General features: G+C 42.4%; 1 protein-coding gene across 1 annotated transcript in view; it reads left to right on the plus strand.

Annotated features, from left to right (window-relative positions):
* Nucleotides 1–2,129: 2,129 nt before the first annotated feature.
* The window catches only part of cacng3b (calcium channel, voltage-dependent, gamma subunit 3b), a 35,661-nt gene continuing 20,924 nt past the window's right edge, over nt 2,130–16,866 (plus strand). The window contains exon 1 of the mRNA XM_026165485.2: nt 2,130–2,485. Coding sequence (XP_026021270.1) covers nt 2,269–2,485 — 217 coding nt within the window. The 5' untranslated portion in view covers nt 2,130–2,268. The remainder of the gene's footprint in view (nt 2,486–16,866) is intronic.

Here is a 16,866-nt window from a genome sequence, read left to right on the forward strand (position 1 = left end):
TTTAATTCCTCAGCCTTTAATAGAGTCAGAGAATCAGTCAGTGAGCTGTGGCACCTAAACACTTAAGTGGATGGATGGGCTCCAGAAAAGAAGCCACGTTTCCATTCCTTGGGTTTAGGCAGGCTACAGCAAGCTTTAAACCCCCCTCTGATTTCCATATGTACACATGTTACTCAGGTATACACCTATGATACTTGCACCCACGGTCACGCGCACTCCGGTGTGTTAAGTGAAGCATGAAGAGCAGACCGCCTCGTGTGGAATCCTCGCTGAAGTGGAGTCATTAAAAACGGTCCGTGGCTCTTTAAGTGGCGTCTGTGCTTCTCTCCCGAGCGCGATTCTCCATGCATCGCTTGCCAATCTCTCTCCCGCTCTCTCTTTTCTAACTAATCAGTGCGGCGCAGGAGCTACTGGCGCCGCGGCTAGCGGAGGAGAGAGGAGAAAACAGAAAAACAGAGAGGGGAGGAGGAGGAGGGGGATGACGCTGCGTTTCAAATGAGCACCAAGGACAGCGCCGCACTCAGCACCAGGGACAGCAAGCTACAAAACTACACGCAACCCTGCCTTTGAACACATGCAGTTCGTTTTATTGTGCTATCACAACTTATTCCCTTTTATTCTTCGTGTGTGTGTGTGTGTGTGTGTGTGTGTGTGTGTGTGTGTGTGTGTGTGTGTGTGTGTGTGTGTGTGTGTGTGTGTGTGTAGACAGCTCAATATCTACTCACAGTGAAACGTGGTCAAATCAAAGTCCAGCGTGCTCTGATCTGTCCTGATCACCGCTGTATGTGTGGCACTAATGACCTGCCATACATACCCTCTGTTAACTCTCTACTGCGGGGTCTATTCTGCTACCCAGCCGGGTCGCGCAGACGTGGGAATACTTTTCAACCAGTGTGTGTTTGTGTTTCAAGTGAAACTGGCTTGGCTTTATAGAGAAGGTGGTGGGCGGGACTTGCAGCAGTGAAGGCACACTATTAGCTCCCGAAGGGCTCTTTCACCGGGGAACCCAATCCCAGCCGACTGCCTCTGCCTCGGGCGGAGTTTGAGGAGACCCGCGGTTAATTTTAGTTTGTGTTGGTTGGACGGAGAGGAGGAGGAGGAGGAAGAAGAAGAGGACGACGAAGTGGAGGAGGCGACGGCTGTCTTCTTCTTGTTGTTGTTTTTATTTTTTATTATTTGTCGCCTACCAGCAGGCACGTTTCTTGGGAGCAAACGCAAGCGGGTGTAACTGTCGTCGGCCGGTGTGTCCCGGTTGCGGTTCTACACTGACTTCTATGGAGGATAAATCTGATTAATCCTTTCTTGTTGTGCTTATTGGACCAATTTAACTTGTATAGAGCATTTCACCGGATACGGTTTGGACTAGTGTCTAAAGCCCGGACATTGGTCATCCAGGGAGATAAAACATGTCACTGTGTCAACAGCTGGAGCGGAAAACACGCGATGGATGTCGGTCAGTCTCCGCTTTGTAGATAACACATGGTCTTTATTCACCATTCTTGTATTCATTCATTCATTCACTGGACGGGGAGGTGAACAGACGCTGGCCTGCTGTCAGAGACACTGTGGGAAGAGGAGAACCGGTCACAGCGGTGAGTGATGCTTTAGTACAGATTCACGCTGCGGGGGTGACATCGCTACAGACAAAATGATCCCCTGTTTTGCTGTTTTAAAGATGGAGTCCCCCTACACAGACCCTGGCTGTTAATGCTTCACAGATTAATAAGTTAAGAAGGAAAGCAGGAGAGGCGAAGAAAAGAAGCTCTCCCCTAACCCCGGGACGAATAACACGGCAGGATGCGTTACCGCCGTTAACTTCCACTCTGAGTGAGTGTGGGCAGTGCCAGCAGTTGGGGACGACCGTTGGCCGTTAATCCTACGCTGTGTGGGTGCGTGCACGCGCCTCTGTATGTGGATGGTGATGGTGAGAACCGGTTTTTGATGCGCGAGAAAGTGACGTGCCGCTCTCCTACCTTCCCGCCCTTTGCCACGAGCCTCAAGTCAACTCAGCGAACCAGGCAGCCGGGTCCAGCTTCATTTCTCTCTCCATAGCCTCCTCACAAACTCGCCACCTTTACCTACCTTCCCCGTGTTGTTGTTGTTATTGCTCTTATTATTTATTTGAGCGCGTGTCCCTCACTCTGACTCTCCAAGTCTCGCGGGATATAAAGGAAATAAAAGGGGTGAATCTAAAAGAGCGGAGGGGAAAAGGAAAGGAAACACACACACACACACGAAAACAGATTAAGACGAACAGGAGCCGCATATATGAAGATGCTGATGTGTGACCGCGGCGTCCAGATGCTCGTGACGACGGTGGGCGCGTTCGCCGCCTTCAGCCTCATGACCATCGCCGTCGGTACCGACTACTGGCTGTACTCGCGCGGGGTGTGCCGCGTGAAGAGCAGCGGCGACAACGACACGAGCCGCAAGAACGAGGAGGTGATGACGCACTCCGGCCTCTGGCGAACCTGCTGTCTGGAAGGTACGTGATCAGTCTGACTGGCTGCCTGTCTGTCTCTCCTCTCTCTGCTTCTGGCCGGCGCGTGTGTGTGTTTGTGTGTGTGAGTGCTCGTGCGTGTAGCTGTTTCCACACGCACACGCCCTGTCTCCCCTACTGTCTGCCTTTTAATACCAGAGGAGGTTTGTGTGTTTGCCTATGAGAGTGTGACAGCAGCCTATAATCCCTGTAACTCACTTCTTAAGCTGCTCTTCTCGACTTCACCCTCCACCGCAGAATAGATCGCAACTGAGTAGATGTGGCTGTCATCACGCTGCATAGCTCTGGGTAGAAATAAAGCACTAACAGGGCAAACAGAGCGTTATTAGCCAGGCATCTGCACCACTACCATGAACCAGGCATGTGCACCCTGGCACCACCACAGTAATGATGGGAAAGGTTTTTCCTTTGAAGGTGGATTGCACTGTTGTTCCAGGTTGGAGGAAAAAAAGAAGAAGCTTGTTTTGGCCTGAATGGCGCTGGAACTGGGTGTGAATTTCGCAAGCACCTGTTGATTATGGAACCAAAGGCAATGGTGGTTCACTGAATTCTTGCCAGAGAGTTTAGGCATAGGCTCTCAGTCATCCAGGTCATTCGGGAGTATTGAAAGAAAGTGATTGGATTTCTAAATTTCATGAAAATGTTTCACCTTTCAGTTCTGGTTCAGCCCAGAGCCCTTGAGTAAGTCAGAGTCCTATCAGCCGGGTGTTGTAGCATTGAAATAGTTTCTGCAAGTGCTTAGCTGGCAGTTGGACTGTGTGCTAATAACATACAGCATTGTTTTTAACTCCTCAAACTGTGCTTCTGTAACTCTGTGACGAAGCTAGCGTGGAGATGACGCCACTCTTCCATTCAATGGCTCTGGATCATTCCAAGTACAAGTTAAGTAACATGAAATATGCTGTGCAGTGGGGAGTGCTCAGATCTCTACACTGCAGAAACCAAAGAGCCACTCCATAAACTCACCACAAAACATAGAAGAGCCACCCTGACAGGACAAGACTCAGCTGTACATCTGCATCTAAAGGACAAAGGTCACTCTTTTGAGGATGCCAATATTCACATTATGGACAGAGAAGACAGATTGTTTAAAAGAGGAGTGAGACAGGCCATCTATGTCTACTGTGAACAACCATCCTTGAACAGAGGGGCACACCAAGCATTGAAGAGAAGTTGGTCTTTCCACTGAATCCAGACTTCTTGACTCTTATATGTAGAGCAGGGTGGTCCAACTCCAGTCCTCGAGAGCTACCGTCCTGCAGCTTTTAGACACATCCTTGTTCCGACACACCTGAATCAAATGAATGGCTTGTTATCAGGCCTTTGCCAAATTTGATGGCATGCTGAAGAGGTAATCCAACCATTTGATTCAGCTGTGTTGGAGTAGGGATGCATCAAAACTTCATGGCGGTGCAGTGAACTTTACAATTCACAAGCAATCTACATTTAGATAATGGGGAACTCCCAACACTCCAAAAGCCAGATAAACATATTTCCCATTCGACAAAACACAGGAGGAGTAATGTCAGTGACGATCAGCTACTACATCACTGAAACAGAAGTCAGATGACTCTTCTTTGTGTGACACTGACCAACATTTGACTGATGTAACAGTATCACACAAATTCATATTGAACATTTAGATATCAGCGGTTTAAATAGGCTGTTTTTTTTCCTTGTGCGAGTAAAGTGCACAGAATACGGGACGGCAAGCAAGGCTAACAGCTGTTGTGTTCACTGTAGCTGGTTTACATGAGTGCCAACATGGTAATGGTAATAAGTGCAGAGTGTTTGTTTGTGTGTGTTATCTTACATGTTTCCCTCACTTGTCCAAGGTAAATTTCCCCAGAGACAACAATGGCTAATCTAATCTAACATCTGATCTAACTTCGTTATCAGCTGGAAGAATTGACAATGTCTTGAAAAAGTTTTGGTTCCAAGAATGTGACTCAGACCTTGTTATTACCCAAAATCAGATGAAGTCAGCTAGGCCTTTAACATCTAGTCTATCATATTTGATGTATGGGTTTTTGAGACTTCTACATCAGTGTGACTGTTTTTTCTCACTGAAAAAAACATAATAAATTGTACAATACGTTTAAGGAAATTAATTGCCCAAAAAATGTAAAAAGCCAGATGTAGTAAATATGATTCAAATTAAAATTCATATACATCACCCCCGCTGCTTCTTACTTTTTCAAGTCCTTATTTGCAGCATTTCTCCCTTTAAAAACTGAGTGATTTTCTTGTTAATTTGGACTTTTTCTAGAAACTCTCAAGGCATTTGGCTGCACATCCATCGTATTTAGCACCACACAGAAGAGTGTGCCTTGATCACAGGGTTTGATTGGCTCTCTAAAGCCTTTTGGCTGTATGGATTGGCTCTTACATAGTTATTTTCTACTGAATTTGAGCACTCAAAGCTTTTTTTAATAAAGCCTCATTCACCCATTCATGCAAGTGCTTTTTCTATGCCTAAGCAGTTTTAACCTAACGTTCACATAGGCCAACAGTCTGATGGATGCATCAGAGGCAACTCGGGGTTCAGCATCTTGCCCAACGATACTTCTGACATGCAGGTTGGAGCAGCCTGGGATTGACCCACCAGTGTTCCAATTAATAGACAACTGAAGTGAACATAAAAAGGAAAAATCTAAAACTTGAACAAGATAGAGGACTTTGACACTGTCAACACGTCAAAGTGTGTGTGTGGGCGGGGGGGTGTTACAGCGCCAGATGGTGCAGGTATGCTGCTGTACGTTTATGCACACAGCAACACGCACATGTTATTGAATGAATAAACAGACAAATTCCAGGATATTCCCAATCCTCCACATAGGCACAGCTGTGGGAGCAGGATGCCAAGTTAACACAATGTCAGTGCATTCACACACACAGGCTCAGACAACGAAACATCATTTGCACATATACTCCTTCGTGCACGCCTTTAACAACTGCTTTACTTAAGTGAAGAAGCTCTCTTATCTCTTTTGTCATTCTGTCCATCTTATATCCACTTAGCACAGTGGTAACACACTGGTAGCCATGCTTTTATAATTCATAGCTGCCCCATAAGCTGACAGGAAGCGGATGTGTGTATTAGCAACCTGTACTGTGTCCGACAACAGGGAGGGTGTGAGTGACTTAGACAGTAACTACAGACAAGTAGTGAAGCCTCATATATGCAGTGTTCTTACAGTGGAGGTGAACACACAGAGCAGTTACACATGCATGATGTGCAGCATTTACAGTTTTATTTAGCAGTGAAAATGGGCACCAAGGCAAAAAGAGACCTTAATTGAAAGAAATATTTACTTTAAGGCAATAATTAGCATATAAGTAGTAGCGAGCAGGTGGTCTTATTCTAAAGTTTTCACTGATTTTTAAATACAACTAACTAGGCGTAAAAGCGCCTGCACATGCACGTATTCTCTGCTTCTAAATGGAACCTGTTTTGCTTTTATTTTGTGTCACATACATTATTACAGTGATGGATGCTCATTTTAAACCTGTCCAGTGGTTCAAATAATGAGGTCAGCATGTGTATAATTAATCCCCATCTTAAGCTGCCTGAAAAAAAGTTAAAAGACTAGGCCTTTTTCTGCATATAGCAAGAATTCTTGAATGGTATAGTTTTGTTTGCTTTGATTTCAGATGCACTGTATTTGTTAAAAATAATATCCCAGCTCTTCATTGCTAAATTATAAATTAAGATTCAGGACAGTGCTTCGGTAATGCGGCCTCAATGCAAGGCATCAGCAAACTGCAATTTTAGATAAGCAAACAACTAAAAGGAAAGCCCAAAAGAAAAGAGCAGGGAAATAGCATAATAAGCATTAACATTTAACAACAACAGAGTTCATAAAGTGAGTTCTAGAGGAATTTTTAATGGGCTGCTTGTAATTTAGCACACAGGAATGTAGAGTTCTTATAGAATTTAAATAACAGGGATGTTTTCCAGATTCTGGCATAAATACTAAGGCCTGTAATAGGATGAATATTTACGTGCACTTGCTAATACCAGATGTTAACAGGGACCAGCAGTGTGTGGTGACGTTGGGATTTCTCTAAAGAGGTGCTGCGATAGAATAAATGAGCACAAGAAAAACTCCTTTAGAGAACAGACAAAACATGAATGAAGAGAAACCACAGTGCACATGAATGAAGCGGGGGAGAGGGGTGGAGAAGAGCAGCAAGTGAAAAGTGATGGATGAGCTGCGCGTGCCCTCAGTTTCAGGTGAATCTCTCGGGAGTTTGTGGGACCACAACGTGGATTTAGATGATCACTCGGTTACAGAATGAAGGAATAGGGTTTTAAACAGAGACAGAGGTAGCAGTGATCGCTCAGGTGGCTGCAGGAAGGAGGAGAGAAGGTTTAAAGATGCAGGTGGGGGTTGAGAATTGAAGGACAGAGTGAAAAGGAGGTCACAGTATAGGGAGATAAGCATTAATTAAATATGTGGGGTGTTTGACCATGTCTAGGATAAAAGCAATCACCTGACTGAGAGGGACAGCGGTAAAGACAGAGGAGGTAAGAGGAATCGTTAAGGAGGGTAACACTGAGAGAAGGGGACAGGTATATAAAAGAGAAAGAAGCAAGATTTCTCTTGAGAGGACATGACCAAAAAAGACAAAGGAAAAGGGGAGGTGTATATTTTATGATTTATACTTTAATATCTATCCAGACATTTTTAGAGTTTGTATTTTTAAACCAAAAAAACCTTCATATGTGTCCTTTATAAGAAAAGTCAACTACTTTTGCATGTTCCCATTATTTGCTTACGTCCTGGAAGCTCCATTTACAGGGGGAGGGGAGTGGGTATGCAAGATCATCAGGCTCTTGTGCAGTGCTCTGCAGCTTAATGCAGATGGTTTTACATGTAAATTGGTGCTGCACAAGAACTTGAAATGTATTTTGGATTGAATAACTGGTTTGCATAGTTGTGGAGAAAGTATTTTTGTTCGTTACGAACAGTAATATATACTAATACTCGTACTAAACAGCAGTATTAGCATCAAAATATTAAATACAAAGAATAGCCCAACTGATCGGTCAACAGGACGATATTATTGCGAGAAATATAACTCTTTGCCCAAAAAATGCGCATCAAGAAAATAACTTTCATTTATCCTCCAATAAATGAAAATTTAAAAAGTATAGAAGAAAAGGGAGAACGACACTTAAGCCATGTTATGAATGTTGACATTGCATACTTTGTCCACTAGAGCGCACTGTGCAACCTCCCTGTTTGCAACATACATGTTACAACGAACGTCACAAACACAACAACCAGCTGATCAAGCAAAGTCGGGTGTATACACATAATCTATGACTTGCCACAATAGAAGATTCTTTTTAAACTGCACTCTTATGTTATCTTAGGAAGGACTCATAAATGCATGACAATTATTAGGGAAATCGTTTTTCTTCTTTTTTTATCTGCTCGAAAGAAAAAAATATCAGTCGATATATCAGATTTTTAAATGACCAAATATCTGTATGGTATTGGTCTTAGAAATCCAACTCTCGGGCTCTCCTTTAAAGTTTAATTCATGGTCTCACAAATGTTTCTGTCTGCCTACACATTTCAGTTTGGAGAGGGGTTTTCACCCACTGCAAATGTGCTCCCATGCAATCTGAAAAAATCCTAACTAATAAATTTAAATTGACAAAATAATAATTACCTTATGCTGACTGTTAGTAATTAAATGTAGAAGAGAAGTTGCTCAATATCTCAGGGGCTGATGTCACCATGTTCCCCCTTTTAGACACACCCCTGTGTATAGGAAAACTGTAGCGTGTGGTCAAAATTTTCTCCTTTTATTCACAATGTTGCTGTTAAAACTGCAGTCCTTGATCCATAAAGAGACCCACATGCAGGAGGAAATTTACAGTTTCCTCCTGCATGTGGGAATTTTAAAAGATGGTAGAAGAAAGAGCTGGAAAGAGAAGAAAGCCAGATGTGGCGATGTGCAGGATAAAAGCAACATCTTAGAGAGACAGACATCATCGGGAAACAGATATTTAATCACAGCTGTGATGGAATTAATAGCACAAAAGGAGAGTTTGTACACAGCTGAAAAGCTTGGAAGAGAATGTAAAATAAAGGCTCCAGGGCTTAAAAGGAAGGAGGGTTTCAGACAGACCCGCAGGACATTTTGCTGTGTTTCTAAAGAAGGTATCAAGGGAGGGGGATAATAAGGGTAGGTAGGCTAAAGGATGAAGGGAGGAGATTTAGTAGAAGATGAAAAGTTTTACTGCATCTGGAAAGTAAAAATGATAAATCAGAGAATGTCGGGAGAGATGGACTGAAGGAAGATAGCAATTGTGCCAGTAGCTACAGGGAAGGAGGTGTAATAGAGATGCAGTTAGAAGGGGAAAAAAAACAAAACAGATTTTTGCCAAATTCCCAAGGTCAGACCTTGCAATGCTTAAGAAAAGCAAAATCTGAGATTCTACAGACCTCAGTTAGTATGTTAAATTTCAAACCAAACACAGCATATCAGCACGAACGCCTACCACTAAATGTAAGCATGGTGGTGAAGACATGGTGATTCAAGCTTTTTTTGCAGCCACAGGACACTTCGAAGTCATCGATTGGACCATGAACTCTTCTGTATACCAAAGTATTTTAGAGTCAAATGTGAGGCGACCTGTCTGACAGCTAAAGCTTGGGCAAAACTGGGTCATGCAACAAGACAGTGAGCCAAAGCACGGCAACAAATCTGCAACAGAATGGCTGAAAAAGAGAAGAATCAAGGTGTTGCAGGAGGCCAGTCAAAGTCCGGACCTCAACCTATTTGAAATGCAATCGTGAGACTTTAAGAGAACTGTGCATAAACGAATGCCTGCAAATCTCACTGAACTGAAGCAACGCGATAAAACAGAGCGGGCCAAAAGTCTTCCACAGAGATGTGAGAGAATGATGAAGTCATACAGAAAATCCTTACGCTGAATAACTTACTTCTGCTAAAAGCTATTGAATTATAGAGTCTTAGTTTTTACACCCACTGCTTTTGTATTTTGCCGCATTTTTAGGAGTAGGAGCTTCAAATTGATACATTTGGTGTATCGACTATTTTGAATCTCAGTGACCTAAACCTTAAGGTCAAAGTTCAAGTTTTCTGAAAATCTTGCGAATGCAATAATTTGAGAACAAGGCGACATGGGATTTGTAAATTGTAAAATACTATAGGTGTGTCGACTTGGAAGCTGAGTGTTTTTCATTGAGTCACGATATGTAAATCCTTAGAATTGACAGGGGATGGGTCTTTTTTGGTCTTTAACCATGACTCTAAGTCTAGCATGCATATATTTTTCTTTCATTACATGTCATACGTATAGAAAAATCTTCTTTTTAATGTTTATACTTAACCAAGCCTTCTTATTTTCATATCAGAACTGATGTGTGTAATTGCATGACACTGTTTTAATAATAATAATAATAATGTATAATTTATTGATCCTTTATTGATTCCCCCGTGGGGAAATTCCTCTCTGCATTTAACCCATTCACTCTGTGAAGCAGTTGGCAGCCATTGGGCACCCGGGGAGCAGTTTTAGACCACACGGTCTCTCCAGCCTCATGGCAGCAGTTTGTTTCAGGGCAGCTGAACAACAACCTCTGAAAGGACTCAAGCCAGGCTCCAAAATCTCGAGGAAAGTCTTCACAGAAGAGCAGAAGCTGTTGTGGCAGCACATTAATGGTCCTGGATTTAAAATGAGACATAACAATAACATGTGAGTGTAATGTTTGCTAGCTGCGTGGAGGGAATCCTGAAACAGCCATGTATGAAAGCGATAACAGATAAGAGGGAAAACTGGAATGGGATGAATTAATGTTTTGTGAATGTGAGAGAAAACTAGGTAGAGTGAAGGAGGAGCGGTGAGAAGATTTGAAACATGAACAGAGAGATGTTTTCGGGGGGGGGGGGGGGGGGGGCTTTGCTGTTTGAGTAGGGACAGACTGAGAGAAGGGGGGAAGAAGAGAGAGATAGAGAAGAGGTGTGCAACCGAGCAGAACCTGCCTCGTTCTCTTTCATCAGCCATCACCGTGGAAACTAGCCTCCTCCTCCTCCTCTTTCCCTCCCAGCTTCTCTTTCCTTCGCCTGCAAAAAGGTAATCAGAGAGAGCGAGAGAGGCAGAGGCACAGAGAGAAGGAGGAAGAGAGAGAGAAAGAAAGCGGCACAGTCACCCAGACTGAGCTGTCAGAGGCGCTCCGAGGAAACAAGCAGTCCAATTTGCTCTGCTTTTCAACTTTCTTTCCTGTCCGTTGCTCACTCCCTCCTCCTCTGTTATCTAGTTGACAAAACCATTTAAATTGTGAGTGCGTGTGTTCGTGGACACGTGTGGCCAGGTTTACACAGACCACTTACATGCAGATTTTGGATCACATGCCAACTCATTGGGGTCAGCTTGCTTGGGACAAAGGCTGTCCTCCCCATAGAAACTACAAAAATGGTTATCTGTCAGATGTCTAACAAAAAAAAGACCTATGTTTGCATTTTAAAATGTTTTATGATCGTAGAGAATCAAAGGGATAAGAGCTTTCCTATTGTGAAATACAAATCTAGGTATGAGGTTAGCCAGTAGTCATTCACGTATTCTGTTCAAACTACTGTGACTTTCCTTCATGCTGAGCCGTGGAGCTGACATGTTTGGCAGAAAATTTACTCATTTTGTCGGTTGGATTGCCATGCTACTCTTGGGATGGACCGTAATCGCTTTGATGGTCCCCTGACTTTCCATCTAGTGCCAAAATCAGGTCACAGATTTTGTCCAAAAGTAGCATGCTAGCTCACTAAACTCCGACAGTAAGCATAATGAACAGTAACGTGGCTGTAGATACTATCCAAAAAGGATCATATGAATTACATTTTTTGTATCCCAAATAGTTTTAACTACACTGGCAATCTAAAAAAGCTAAATTATTTCAGTTATTTGACCATTTTTGGTTGGATTTGAGGAGTTCCAGTTAGCCACATTTGCACCATAATCAAAGTCATGTTACTGTATTGGGTCTTAAGCTTTTTTTTGTCTTGTTCGCATTTAGATACTGGAAAAATGAATGGCACCCTGTTTTTGTTTTAATTAATCACTTGTGCTTCAATCACACAGGCCTAGAGACCAATCATCAACCTCCTGGCAACCACTGGTTGCTAGGGGAAAACAATATATTCCTTTCCTGGTTGGTTGGTGGTTGCTGAAGGTTCCTGGCTGTGTCCTGTCTTGCATTTCTGCTGCAACCAGGCACTGCTTTTTGTTTGAGGGCAAACAGTCTGGTTTCCTTCACACTTTCCCGGTTGCCTATACCTCTTTGTTACCAGTTTCACCTAGAGACTGCCACCAACCTCCAGAACCACTTTTCAACCAGTCAGACACACCAGGAATATATATTTTTCCCTAGTGAGTGGTTGTTTTCAAGTTTCAAAGCGTGGGTGACAGGGGTCTTGACTGATGCCCCATTCCCACAGCAATCGTTGCTAACGATATATAACTGTAGCCATTAATCAAGCCATTGATATTGCTTAAAGTTTTAAGTCATAGCGTCAAAATGGCAAAATCTAGAATTCGTTATCTTGAGGCTGAATTTCAAAGGCTCTGAAGTTTGTTCAAATAGTGAACATCTAATCTAAATCAGCAACTTGTCTCACACGTGGTGCAGTGTCAGCAGTTTTTAAAACTAGACACCTTTCCAAAAGTTGAGCTACGCAATTGTTCTTTTGGTAGTAATATATGGTGTAACCTCACTAAATACATTAACACAAGGATGACACCTCTAGGAAATAAAATGTGCTAGACTGTAAGTGTATGTAATTTGCTCGTCATGGATGCAATAGCTACTTTTAATGCCAGCGTACATCCTTTACAAATTCTTTTCTAATTTTCTTCTGCTTTTGAAATAAGCCTGAAGTCCAGTATTATTCCAGACATTATGACTTTCTCCACCTGCCATTTGCTGTCTGAAGAGTCACCACAAATGCCCTTCCTTTCCACTCACCTGCATTCGCCTCATTAATGAGGCCCTGCAGTATTCATACTACCTCAGCTCACCATGTCTCACTTGCCTGTTTGTTAATCTGTGCCTTGTAGCATCCTGGCTTCCCATTTGGGTTTTTTTTTTTTACATTGTATTGTGTTTAAAAAATAATAATAACCTTGCCTGTGGTTTAGATTCACCGGATGCTTCCAAGTAAAGCTCACTTCTTGTTTTTAATCACCCATTTCACAAGTTCTGCTTTAGTTTGAACTGAAATGCAGACATATCCCCTGACCCTGACTACAAAATATTTTCCTTGCCTTGCTTTTCTTAAGAGTTCTTACAATAGACTGTGTATGAAACAGTAATGTATCTGCAGTTTGAAAGGGTAAGGGCAGTGCAGGTGTGCCTTAAGTGACCTTTCTGTGAATTGCAATGTATGCAGGTTAGGAAAATGACACTTTTAGGCCTCTGTAAGCACTTTCCTGATTATGTCAATCACATCTTAGTGAATGCAACAGGATGTTAATGGTCCCCATTAGAGTCAAAAATGACATATTTTAGATTGTATTTTAAGGCAGGCCTAGCTTGTTGCTGACACAATTTATCATTCACATTAAATTCAATTAGTTTTATTTGTATAGTGCAAATCACAACTACAGTCACCTCAAGGCGCCTTGTGGTACGGTGCTATTGGGTCTTTAAGATAAGATGTCAACACTGTTGCTGCAGCATTTTTGATCAACCAAAGGCTTTTCAGGGAATTTTAGGACAGTTTTTCACCAGCTTCGGCTTTTTTCTGCCTGTTAAAAAATTGTGTACAAATGTGCTTTTCTACTCAACACTTGTATGGATTGTGTTATTTAAGTTATCTGTGCTTTATTGTGGGGATCTCGTACACTGAGTTTTAGTCTTTTAGTGGGTGGCCAACTTCAGTGTTGGACTCTTCTGTGAATACAGGGTTTGTGCGTGGGTGAGAGTTGGATCAAGGACAAACATCCACCTTGTGGCTCATTTGTCACAGTCATGGGGTTACGCAGACTTGTTGTTTGTATGCGTCCCCTTTTTCAACCTTGTTTTGAGGCACAAAATTTTTATTTATTTAGGAGTGGATTATGTTCAATGTTCAGTATATTTTATTTCACAAGAACTAGACTGATACGGCATTGAATAGCTGTATTTTAATTAAAGCATTAAAATGTCCGATGCTTTGATTTGCAAATGAGATAATTTGACAATTTAACTCAGTAACTATTATAAATAATTCTCAGGTGTGTGTGTGTGTGTGTGTGTGTGTGTGTGTGTGTGTGTGTGTGTGTGTGTGTGTGTGTGTGTGTGTGTGTGTGTGTGTGTGTGTCCATCTTAACAGCTCTATCTGTAACATGCTGATATTCTCCAGAGTTTTTTTTAAGGTATCAATTATTTTTACAGTGTGTATTAAAGAATGCGTGGTATACAAGGGGGGGTGTGCAGGTTTGCGCTTATGTTCATATGTTTTATGCATAAGTGACAACAGTTGCATGCTGGGCCCTGTAGGAGAAACTCAACCACATGACTCAGATAAAACACACAAAGACGCACACACAGGCAGACAATCATGCATACTCTGAACTCTCATTCCTGTTTGTGTCCCATAATGCTTTGCTGTGGCTGTGCCTGCAGCTGCCCTCGAGCAACTGTGACCTTTGTGAGGGAAATGCCTCCTGATAGATGCTCCCACTACGCATGTGTGTGTCTCCATGTTCTCTTCTTTTTTGTTTGTGTGTGTCTGTGATCATTACCGTGCTGTTTATTAGACTGAAAAAACAATAACCAACAGCAAATTTGAAAACATGCAGTCTCCTCCATGCACTTACACTTGACTGCCCAAGCACACACGTGCACGACTTCACAGATTAGCTCGCGTGCCAGTGTCCCCGTGTTCAGATTGATGTCTGTAGCTGCTTATGATAAAAAAAAAAAGATTATCTGTGTGTGAAATTGATAAAATAGCCAACTGGACTGGGGCCAGTCTACTGAATTTTATCCCACTGTCCTCAGACCTCAAAACAACCCAACTCTCCTTCTTTACTATAATGAAATTAAGCTTTTGGAAGGCAACTATTGTAGGAACATAACACCTTGTACGTAGTAGCAAATAACACCGAGAAGACCTGGCACTCTTTTCTGCTTCCCCACATTAATATAACTGCTGGAGATACAATATAACACTTGCATGAGCAATAATTGATCCAGTGTACCATCGTCAGTGCACGTACGAACTTTTCAAGCATACTAAGTAGTCCCATTATTTTAGGAGCCCCATCTAATAAAGAAAAGTAATATCCAGCTGGCAAAGGATATAATTTCACTTGTGGTATGCAGGGAAAGGATAAATGAAACTGCTCTTTAGGAATGAGGGAAATGGTTGCCTGCTGGAGTCCCAGAAAGGTGGCCTCAGCTGTGGTTTCGTCCTGAAAAGAGATATTTATTAAAAGGCTGTCATCCAAACGCCTTCGTGGAAAGATTTGGATGTGTGCCGGCTTGAGTAAAATCTCATGAATAGGAAAACACTTAAAGAAATGAGATGTATGTCACATTAAAAAAAATAAAAAATAATAGCGCACTCTCCTTACATAGTGAGACAAATGTGTGGCTCTATTTTAATGATCTTATTAATCTTCTGTAACTGAGACGGAAAGATTTTCTTTCTTCTAAGCCAATTTGTTAAGCCTGAACTGAGGGGCTTTAATTTAAGCAGCCACCTGAGAGCCTCACATTGGATTTTTCTTTAAACGCCACACACCTTTGTTCATTTCCACTGTTTGTTTTATGATTTTTTTTAAATGTTTTACAAATGTGTCATGGTGCAGATTTGAATGTTTTGTTTTTTGGCCACAGTGAATAGCTTATTAGCTTATTAACTTTTTTTGCTTCTGCTTGGCGATACTCAAACAGACCACTTCAACAGTATTAACCGTGCAGGTTAAACTTTAGGACTACAGCAGTAGTGAGTCTAAATTACCATTTGTAGTCATTCAAATAATGTGCAGACAAGGAAAGACACATAGAATATAATAGAATAATCCTTTAATTGTCCCACAAGGGGAAATTTGGTTGTAACAGCAGCCAAAAAGACAAATATACAAACAAACAGGACACAGGACACGGAACAGAAACATACACAATTTTTCTTACATATTTACATTAAGGACAATGGTTACTATAAACAGAGAGAACTGTACAGTTATTGAATAAAATAAAAATAATTACAGGTAAGAGGCAAACCAGGTTGTAGTGCAAATTGGTTAATTAACTAACTTATTGCAGTTACAGCGCAGATGTAAACATCTATGTTTGTTGGGAGCAGTTCAGATTGTACAGTCTGACAGCTGCAGGGAGGAAGGACCTGCGGAAACGCTCCTTCATGCATCGAGGATGCAGCAGTCTGTCACTGAAGGAGCTCTGCAGTTCAGCACCATCTACATGCATGGGGTGGGAGACTCTGTCCATCAGAGATGTTATTTTGGCCAGAGTCCTTCTGTCTCCCAGCACCTGTACTGGGTCCAGGGTGCATCCCAGAACAGAGCTGGCCTTCCTGATGAGTTTATCCAACCTCTTCCTCTCAGCTGCCGATAAACTGCTGCTCCAACATACCACACTGTAAAAAATGACAGATGCCACCACAGAGTCATAGAAGGTCTTTAAAAGTGCTCCCTGCACTCCAAATGACCTCAGCCGCCTCAGCAGGTAGAGTCTGCTCTGACCCTTCCTGTAAAGAGCATCAGTGTTGTGGCTCCAGTCCAGTTTATTATTCAGGTGAACACCCAGGTACCTATAAGAGTCCACTATCTCAATGTCCACTCCCTGGATGTTCACCGGTGTCAGTGTGGTGGGTCTGCGTCTCCGGAAGTCCACCACCAACTCCTTCGTTTTCGTTTTTGCATACTAGCTCCCCATGTCATTAGGCACACCTTCCAATACCAGGGATACCCTTTTGTCTTGAGAACTGACTCAAATGAACAAGGTGCTGGAAACATTCCTCGGGGATTTTGGTCCATAACATGATGGCGTCACACGGTTGCTGTGGATTTGCTGCTGCACATGCATGATGTTAATCCCCACCGTCTAAATATTTCAGCATAAATCGACTCTTCGGACTGAGCAACATTTTTCCAGTGCCCTGGTATCTACACAGGCAGACAGTGAAATTATAAATGGCTCATGTACCCCTAATTTTGATGAGCATGTGGACTGTAGCCTCAGTTTTCTGTTCTTAGCTGCTCCTCACTGGATATGGTCTCTTTTTGGACCGTAACCGTAGTGATGACTGTGCAGTAAAATCTCTGAATTTGGATTGTTGGTGCTGTCTGCCACATTCAGTTACTTTAATCAACTTTCCTCCCC

This window comes from Astatotilapia calliptera, chromosome 4 (genome assembly GCF_964374335.1).
Source record: "Astatotilapia calliptera chromosome 4, fAstCal68.1, whole genome shotgun sequence".
Taxonomy (NCBI): domain Eukaryota; kingdom Metazoa; phylum Chordata; class Actinopteri; order Cichliformes; family Cichlidae; genus Astatotilapia; species Astatotilapia calliptera.